The following is a 9,504-nucleotide window of genomic DNA, read 5'->3' on the forward strand; positions in this document are numbered from 1 at the left end:
CCCCCCAACGCAAAGGTCGCTAAACGCCAGACCAGGATCCTGAGCCCTTACACGAGAGGCTCATTTTGGGCTCTGGCACGTTTGGGTTCTGGCCTTAGTTACACCGCGGGCCAGCCCGGTTTCCGCGAAGACTGGAAGCCAGAGCTCCGATTTTCGCCCCCGCGGCTCTGGGGACGCCGATCGCCCCGCCCCCGCCAGGAGGTCCCGCCCCGTGTCAGGTGACAGCGGAGTCAGCTGACTCGCAGACGCCGGAAGTACAAACTCCGGGCCGGGCCGCGGGCCGCGATGGTGAGGACCGAGGGGCCCAGCGAGGCCGGGGCTGCGGCTGGAGGGCGGGCGGGACCGCCGGTCTCATGGCTGCCCTTGCAGGAAGGAGAGGGTTTCGCCGGGAGGACAGTCAGCACAGCCCCGCAGTTAACGCTTTAGGTGGAGAAAAGCGCGTCCGTAGCAGGGTGGGCGGGGCCGGCCGGCCGCAGCGGGTGTCCGCTTGCTTCCCGGGAGGCGAAGAAAGCCCTTCCCCAGCGGGTAGGGCGGCGGGAGCCTTCCCAGGCCTTCCTCGGCCTCGAGAAGAGCCCCGGAGGGTGCTCGTGGAACTTGGGGAAGACCTCAGAATGAGGCCCAGCCTTTGGCTCTGCTGGGAACCCCAGCTCTTTATCGGGGCCAAGAAAGTAGTCATTTGGGGGTTAGGACTTAGTAGCCCACCCATCTCTTTATTACTTCAACAGATGCTTGAGGTGGGGTTGGGGGTGCGGGGGGCTATCCAATGCCAGGCACTGTGACTTACTGCAGGAGGAGAGGCACATTCAGAAGCTTGAATTGGCACTCAGTTGAGACTTGAGGGGTAGGGACCTTTGTGCATTGTGTTAGAAAGGCTTATTGAGGATGCCTGAACCCCAGGGGCACCTGGGAATGGAAGAAGCCTGACTGGGTGCAGTGCTGATTGTGTGTCGGATTGGGAGGCATGGGGTGAGGAAGAAATATAAGACTCTTCAGTCTGGGCTCGGCATATTGAAAGGCCAGGTGAAAAGAGAGCATGGCTTCTGGGAGGGAGTGCATGTCACCTAGCTGAGAGACTACAGAGACCACTTCTTGCTAGGCCTTGAGAGCCACATTAAAGAGAGGGCTTTAAGAAGATAGCTCTGGGAAGCTAGGGCACATCTACAAGAGGGACTCAGGGAACCTAGTTAGGGCTTCACACCCGCAGGAAGTGGTGGTGTCTTGGGTTAGGTGGCGCATGTAGAGGAAATCCACAGGACTTAGGGGCTAAATGCATGGGAGCAAAAGAAGAGGGAGGTGTCCGGGCTTGTTTCCCAGGTGGACAGGCTCAGTGTCCTGCAACACCCAGGAGGGGGCAGTGGGTATCAGTGAGGGGGAAGAGCTCGAGTTACTTCCATACATACTGAGTGGGGGCCAATGAGCTGTCAGGCCCAGCTGGCCACAGACAGTCCAGATAAAAGGGTCCAGAGCTCAGAAGAGCATTCACAGTGACAGTGACAGAAATGTGAGAGTCGCCAAAACAAAGAGGATCTTGAACCCTAAAGATGTGTAAACAATTTCAGCAGCAGTGAGTTGGAAAGAGAGAGCCTAGAGAAATGCCTGTGTTTTAGTAAGTTATACAACGAACACTCTTGAGGTAAAAGATGTAAATAATAATCAAGACCTCCACAGGTAGTCTAATCTGTGGATTTAAAAAACTTACAGCGTAATTTTCACTAACTTCAAACTGAAATATATTATTTCTTTCAACTATGAGTGTCGGCAGCGAATCCACATTGTTAGCAGCACCTCCCTCACTTTGGAAGTCCATGTTTTCACTTCACATTTACAGCTTTTTGCGTTGTTTTTATATTGGTTATACTCATCATTTCTAAATGCCAATGGTTATTAGACTCGAAACAGAGCATCCATTCATTTTGAATGACTTTCAGTTAGTTTTGTTTGCAGTTAGTGACTTTCAGTTAGTCCTGTTTGCTGACTTTGGTGACTTTCAGTTAGTTCTGTTTGCAGTCCTTTTTATGTATTTCAAAGTCTTACTTAAAGAAAGGCCTACAGACTTCTTCACCAGATGCCAAATGACAGCATGGCATAAAATGGCTGAGACCCCATGAAACAGAAGGAAGTGCAGGCCCATCCTTATGCACCTCTAGTTTCTGTCCTCCACCCCAGAATGGCAACAGTATAGAATTTTGCACAGACTGCTGTTTTGGTCACAAAGGAAAGGAGATCCAGCAAATGAGGTGGAAGTAGGCCAGAGAGAAACGTGCAGAATCATGTGTTGCTTCAGGAACAGATCTGTGTCATATGCTGCTGAGGCGTTCGGAGGGAACCTGCATTTGTTGATGAGTTTGGTGGCATGGCTGGAGGGCTTCATTGGAGGCCCCATAGAAGCACCAATGCAGTGGGTCAGGGATTATCGGGGTGTGGAGGTTGAGCTGGCAAGGGGAAGAGGGTGGGAGGTTGGAGCACCACAGCAGGTGTGAAGTGGCAGCGGTGACTGGTGGGGACCAAGTGGAAGGTGTGGAGTTCCTAGGCCACATAATCCAAACATGGACTTGCTGTGTCCTCAGTTTGCACAGATCTGAGCCACCCAGGCAGAGGCGTGGGAAGTTAGGCGTGTATTACTGTGGCTATTGGAGATTGACAAAGGACTCTGGGTTAGGAGAATGGAGGATGTTGTCATCACATGATTGCCCAGATGGGTTTTGTACTGCCAGGAGACAGACCTTGAATAAATAATGTGATGTATGTTGTGATAAGTGCTTTGGAGATCGAGAAAGAGGGATCAGGACTCAAGCCTGATGGTGAAGAGAAGAGTGTTTCTCTTTTTGCAGTAACGTTGTATTACATGTGTTTCAGGTTTCAGTAGCTTTGTAGAAATAATGGATGGACAATAAACATGTATAGTGTACAGTTCAGTAAGTTTTGACACAAATATAATTAGGAAAACAGCACCATGGTCAAGATAATGAACATGCCTGTGGCCCCTAAAATGGCCAGTTTTAGAAACTGGTCAGGGAGGGCCCCCCCAAGGAGGCAACACTTGCACAAGCTTCGCAGAGGGGACACCAGGGGCCTGTGTGGTGGGAACAAGGCCAGTGAGACCAGAGCAGGGCAGGGAGAAGAGGAGGAGGAGGTGGAAGACGTTGCTCACGCTGTGGTCAGGGACTTCATGTTGCGTTGTGCTGGGCCCCAGCACACAGAGTGGGCTCCACCACCAGGCAGGGTGCAGCAGTGAGACCCATGACAGGCTTCAGCACAAAGGGTCAGGGCGAGTTGTTTCCCGAACAGCCTTTTGATGGGGATTACAAGAGGCCAGAGGGCACCCACCTGGGCTGGGGACAGGGCCTCTGCACTCCGGGAGTAGAGGGGTCAGCTCAACACCCCCTCCAACCTGACCGCCTCCCTTGCTCTCATGCAGAAGTTCCGGTTCTGTGGTGACCTGGACTGCCCCGACTGGGTCCTGGCGGAGATCAGCACACTGGCAAAGATTGTTAAGTCCATGGGTCTCCTCCGAGCCAGAGGAGGGGCTGGGGCTGTGGGGTGGGGTGTTGAGGTCATCCCAGGGTTGGGGCCTGGCACGCTCAGCCTGTGCCAGCCTGCTGTGGGACTCTGCACACGGCTGGCACTCTGAGTCAGAGCCCCACCTGCACCCGAGTACCTGGTGGCCAGTCTGGCTGACCTAGCCTTTCCCCCCAGTCCTCTGTGAAGCTGCGGCTGCTGTGTAGCCAGGTGCTGAAGGAGCTTCTGGGACAGGGGATCGATGTGAGTAGGGGCCTAGCACCCATAGTCTTGTGCCCCCATAATCCCTGCCTTGCCCTCCCCTCAGCCCCCATTTGCCCTGAGATTGTACTAGTCCAGGGAGTTAGGTGATCGGCCTCCCACCCTTCCTGGATACCTTCTGTCCTCACCGCAGGGCCCAGGGCTAGGGCGTTGGGGATGAGCAGGGGTCCAGCACCCCTGAGGGCCTCCTTTCCTCTTAGTATGAGAAGATCCTGAAGCTCACTGCTGACGCCAAGTTTGGTGAGTACTCCGGAGACCTTTGGGTGACCCTGGGTGCTGGACCCAGGGCCTAGCACAGAGAATCTCTCCTTTGGCCCACCTGACCCACCTGCCTCCGAGGGGAAGGCCAGTGTCCTTGGCCAGCCCCTGGTGAGCCACCTGCTCGGAGCTCCAGGCTGCAGGGGACTCAGCTGCAGGTAGTGGGGCAGCAGGGAGTGGCCCAGGACACCCTCTCCCACGGGTTCCTGCAGAGTCCGGTGATGTGAAGGCCACCGTGGCAGTGCTGAGCTTCATCCTCTCCAGCTCGGCCAAGCACAGTGTGGATGGCGAGTCCTTGTCCAGTGAACTGCAGCAGCTGGGGCTGCCCAAAGGTAGGGGGACAGGGCTGGCAAGTGGGGGACCGGCAGGCCAGGCCACCGGCCTCACTGCAGGATCCTGGGCTGCCCCCCCCCCCTGCCCCCTGGTATTTCATAGACTCCCTTCTGTCCCCAGAGCACGCAGCCAGCCTGTGCCGCTGTTATGAGGAGAAGCAGAGCCCCCTGCAGGAACATCTTCGGGCCTGCAGCCTGCGAGGTACGTTTCGGGCAGGCGGACTCCACTCTGGAGTTGCCTGCAGCATAGGAGGCCCCAGTCTGAGAGAGGAGCCAGCCGCGATCACTGCGAGCCGAGCCGTCACAGAGCCTGACTTGGCCTGGCTCCCCTAGCTCACCAGGCTTCTTCCCTCTGAGAGCTGCCGTGCCCCATCTGAGCGCTAGACTGCTGAGCACCTGTGTCAGAGACCAGAGCTTCCCAAAGGCCTCCTGCCCTTGAAGGGTGAGGGTGGAGTCAGGGAGTGGGCTGAAGGTGGCCTGGCCGTGATTCTGAGCGCCCGCCCGCCCACCTCGCAGTGAACCAGCTGGCAGGCGTGAGCTGGCGGGTGGACTACACGCTGAGCTCCAGCCTGCTGCAGCCCGTGGGGGAGCCTATGGTGCACCTGCGGCTGGAGACGGCTGCTGCCCCGGGGGCCCCCGCCCAGCCTGTCACCATGTCCCTCTCCGCAGACAAGTTCCAGGTCCTCCTGGCAGGTGAGGCTTGATGTACACGGAGGGGTTAGGGAACCCTCACAGCGCCTACCTGATGCTGTCCACTTCTTCCCCTGCAGAGCTGAAGCACGCCCACGCCCTGATGACCCCGCTGGGTTGAATAGAGTGTTAGATCAGTGTTGCGTCACCAGACCTCTGTCCAGCAAATGACCTAGCACGGGGTGTGCTGGGGGTACTGGAAGGCTGGTGGGAAACTGGCCTCCGGGACCCCTGGCCTCCTGGGTTCCCACTTGAGAATTCACATGAACATACAGGATCCTGAGGACTTTCTACCGTGTTTTCCCTCTCCGCGACAGGAGCTTGTTAACAGTTTCATGAGCAGGAAGAATAAACAAGTGTGAAGGAGTGTGTGTGAGGGCTGCTTTTGTGGTTCAGATCAAAGGGTTGTAAGAGAGAGGAAGTGACATATGGATCTGCCTGGGCCAACACACATTTGTTCCTCTCAGCCGCTGACAGAAGCAGGTCGGGTAAAGTAAACCATTTGTGGAGAGGAAGGCTGGGGTTCTGCTTCCCAGCTCTGCCTTGCTCTTGCCTCTGTGCTCTCGCTGCTGGTCCTGGGCTTAGGCTGGCAGTAAGTGCAGCAGAGCGTTGTCTTCCTGACAGTTTCTGAGGAGAGAAGTGCCCATGGAAAGAGAAGTGGGATTAAGAATGTGTGTACCCGGGATCAAACGGGGGGTGGGGGGAGGGAAGTGCACGGGACTATGGTGATGGCACATGGGTGACTTGGTGATGGGAAACCCGCGGGGATTACAATTGAGATGGAAAAAAAATGTACAAAATGATGTAAAAATAAACTATTTTATATATATATATATATACATATATATATATATATAAGGATATGTGTGTGTGTACCCCCAGTTCTATGAAACCATACACACCCTTGATGAGATGGAACCTGGAGTTGGTGCCTTTGGGAGGTGGTTAGGCCAAGGAGAGGTCGCCGAGCGCCCAGCCCTCAAGCCCAACTGGCAGTGAGAGGAGGTAGCCCCCCTTACCCGTGGGCAGTGGATCAACACAGCCTGCTAAATAAATAAAAAGAGAAGGTCTAAATGACCAGGGTCCAGTTTCAAAAACAATGCCCACAAGTGTAGGATTCAAACAAAACCCTTTGTCATACCAAGAAACAAGAAAATCTCTACTCGAGTAAGAGATGTTGGACAGCGGCACCCAGAGGACTCAGTTCTATGCCAAGAACTTGAAAGCAGCCATCATAACAAAAGCTTGATGTCTCAGTAAAAAAGAAGATTCAAGGAACCGGATAGAAATTTTAGAGTGGAAAACGACAATATAACCAATGCAAGACAATCTCAACAAATTCAGGGAACTTAATAGACCAATAGAAAGCACCTAATCTAAACGGGAGAGAAAATAACTTAGGGAAAGAACACAAGACAGTCTTGGGAACCTATAGACTATAATAAAAGGTCCAATATTCATGTCCTAGAAGAGGGTGAGACAGAAAAATTATTTGAACAAATAGTAGCTAAGAATTTTCCAAATATGGTAAAAGGCAAACCTAGAGAGTTAGAAGCTCAGAGAAACCTAAAGAGATAAGTCTATGCCAGGGTACATAATTATAAACTTTGGAACTTAACAAAAAACTAGAAAGTAATTTTAAAAGCAACAAAAGGAATGACCCCTAACGTTTAGGGGGGAAAACAACTTGGATCATACTGGATTTCTCATCAAAAAGCATTGAAGCCAGAAGAAAAATGTACATTTTTAAGGCCTCAAAAGAAAACTCAACCAAGAATTTTGTATTCAGCAAAAATTCCCTCAATAATAAAGAGGAAGGGCCTCCCTGGTGGCACAGGGGTTAAAGTTTGTGCAATCAAGCTATTGGCAGCCACTGCAGCACGAGTTCAATCCTCTGCCAGGGAGGGACCCACATGGCACAGCAGACCTCTCCTCTCTCACCTGCTGCTCCTCTCAGCAGTCTGTCCTGCTCCCCACTCTGTCTCTGGTGAACCTTCCCAATCCCTGCACCTCTGGCCTATACACCCCAGTTCTTGTATACACAAATAAAAACTTTAAAAGAGAATAAAGGCGAGTCTTAAGACATTCAGATGAATGATAAGTAATATTTGTCACCAGTAGAACTAGCCTAGGGAGAAAAGGCTAAAGGAGGATCTTAACAAGGAAATGGTAAAGAATCTTGAAACGGCTGGAGGGAAGAACAATGGGAAGAGGAAAATATAGTAGATGTCCTCAAATTACTTTAATTTTTTTTTTCGACTACTAGGACAAAACTTAAAACAGTTGAATGCTTCTCATTGTTTGTGGAGGAAGTATTTCAGGTTATAAATGAGAGGATAAAGGGAGAGTTTCTACAATTCACTCAAGCTGATGGTAAAGTATCACTGTGAACTGACAGGTAATGTGACATTCAGAGCAGCCATCAAAGGCTCTGTGATGTAATACACTCAAATTAGCTAATTCAAACGAATAAAAAATAATCGACAGGAGGAGGAGAAATAACAAGTAGCAGAGAGTCCAAATCTCAGCCAATACATACTAGGTTTCCTAGGTATCATCCCCAGGCTGTCACAGAACCCCTCAGCTCAGTGACTATAACATTGCCTTAATGTTTACTACTGTTACTAAACATCGCACTTAGCAGCTTGAGTTTCTCTTATTTATACATATTTTACATAAGTGTTCATTTTTAAACATTTGCTCTTTGAGCCAGAGTTTCTTAAGGGTGGGAAGCTTGTTTCCAATCTTGTAGCCCCAGTATCTTTCCATCAGCAGGTGTGGGAGAGGGCTGAAAGTAAAACACCCATGAGTCTGTAATAAGAAAGAGGCCATGAAAAAAATCTCTCCCCCAAACAAATCAGTCCTGATCTGTCACCATTGGATGTTGTTGAGGCAGTTTGTGTAGGCTGAAAATTTATAAAATTTCATACTTTTATCAGTATTTAAGGATAACCAAGTAGCCCTAAGCAAGGAATTTCAGAAGAATTTCAAAGGAGGGCCCTTCCTGGTGGCCCAGTGGGTTGAAGCACAGCACTATGAAGCTAGCCACAGCACAAGTTCAGCACAAGTTCAATCCCCGGCCAGGGAGCTGACCCACATGGTGCGGCAGACCTCTCCTGTCTCACCCGCTGCTCCCCTCAGCAGTGTACTTCGTCCATGACTGTTCTGCTTCCCCACTCTGTCTCTGGTGAGTCCTTTTGATGGAGGATATGAATGGAAGGGCTGGAAAAGGTCATGACCTCCACACACAGGTAGGCATAGAAGGGATTAGCATAAGCCATTAAATTATGGAAACCAGGCCTCAGTACCCAGATCCAGAGACACAACACCCAGACAGGTATCAAACTGATATAGGGAGTGTCACCTGAAGATGAAGATACAGGGATTAAGGAAAAAACATCCAATCACGAAGATGAGACCCTACTGAAAGCAAATGATAAAACCCAGCGCTCCTCCACAGAAAGGCAGCAGCCCTCCGCCCACCCATGACTATGCAGGTGCTTCTTTCCACCAGCTCTCTCCCTCCACAGGGCAGCAGCTTGCCCATGACCTGCAAGTGCTGGGACTTCTCTGCCCTGACCTTCTTGCTGTAGCAGAGGCCCCTCTCCTAAGGCTGCTGGCCTGCAACCATGCAGGCCTCTCTTGGCAAGGCTGTCCCTTTTGGGGCAGCTCTTCCTGCCCGCTTGTGTCTATGCAAGTGTCTTACTCTTCTGTCCCTTCTCTAATAAACTTGTTCTTTTAATTAATTTAATTTTAATTAATCTCTCTATGTCATGGAGAATCTCACTGTGTGCCACTGAAGGGGAGCTCTAGGGAAATCTTTCCCAGGTGAACCCTGCACTCTAAATCCATTGACTCCAAAAACGACATCATTCTCACCACCCCTGCACCTCTGCAATGTACCCCAGTTCTGTATGCATAAGTAAATCTTTTTTAAAAAATTTTTTCAGAGGCATTCTAGCTCATGTGGAAGAAAGAATTGGAAATCCACTATTTTATGACTCCCAATTGAGTAGAGTACTTGGCAGACAGCTCACCAAGGATGCTGGGGCCATGAGGTGTGGCTATGATGTGAAACTAGGTGTTTTTGTGGTGCTCAAGAACAAGCGCAGATGGATAACCAACTGCCCCTCAGTTGGCAGACAGAGAGACACAGGGTGTGTGGCCACAGCGCAGCCAGCAACAAAAAGGATGAACTGATAAGTGTCACCACAAGGATGGATCTCAAGGCACTGTGGAAAAGAAAACTGAAACCGGACTCGGCATTAACGCTTGAGCACAATTGCCATTAAACCAGGGACAGAAAACAGATCAGGTGGTATGGCAGAGCTGTTGACTACCACTGGCACATAGGAAAATTGGGGGGCTGATACAAGTGTATTATCCCTTGACTGTGGTGATGGTTAACGTGAGTATATTTAGCAAAACTTGTACTCTAAAAGCA

General features: G+C 51.0%; 1 protein-coding gene across 1 annotated transcript; it reads left to right on the plus strand.

Moving 5' to 3' along the window:
• Positions 1-244: 244 nt before the first annotated feature.
• On the plus strand, positions 245-5,426 carry COMMD4 (COMM domain containing 4). Its single transcript, XM_012728485.1, has 8 exons — positions 245-288; positions 3,419-3,490; positions 3,697-3,762; positions 3,981-4,020; positions 4,251-4,370; positions 4,492-4,572; positions 4,887-5,063; positions 5,141-5,426. The coding sequence occupies exons 1-8, from the start codon at positions 286-288 to the stop codon at positions 5,179-5,181; spliced, it is 600 nt and encodes a 199-aa protein (XP_012583939.1). The 5' UTR covers positions 245-285; the 3' UTR covers positions 5,182-5,426.
• The last annotated feature ends 4,078 nt before the right edge of the window (positions 5,427-9,504 follow it).

Source organism: Condylura cristata, unplaced genomic scaffold (genome assembly GCF_000260355.1).
Source record: "Condylura cristata isolate star-nosed mole 26May11 unplaced genomic scaffold, ConCri1.0 scaffold00023, whole genome shotgun sequence".
Lineage (NCBI taxonomy): Eukaryota > Metazoa > Chordata > Mammalia > Eulipotyphla > Talpidae > Condylura > Condylura cristata.

Bases quoted from the DNA above. Each gene is read 5' to 3' on its own strand.
- COMMD4 (XM_012728485.1), top strand. The intron at 3,491-3,696 runs GTTAAGTCCATG...CTTTCCCCCCAG, and splicing joins TCAGCACACTGGCAAAGATT to TCCTCTGTGAAGCTGCGGCT. The intron at 4,021-4,250 runs GTGAGTACTCCG...GGGTTCCTGCAG, and splicing joins CACTGCTGACGCCAAGTTTG to AGTCCGGTGATGTGAAGGCC.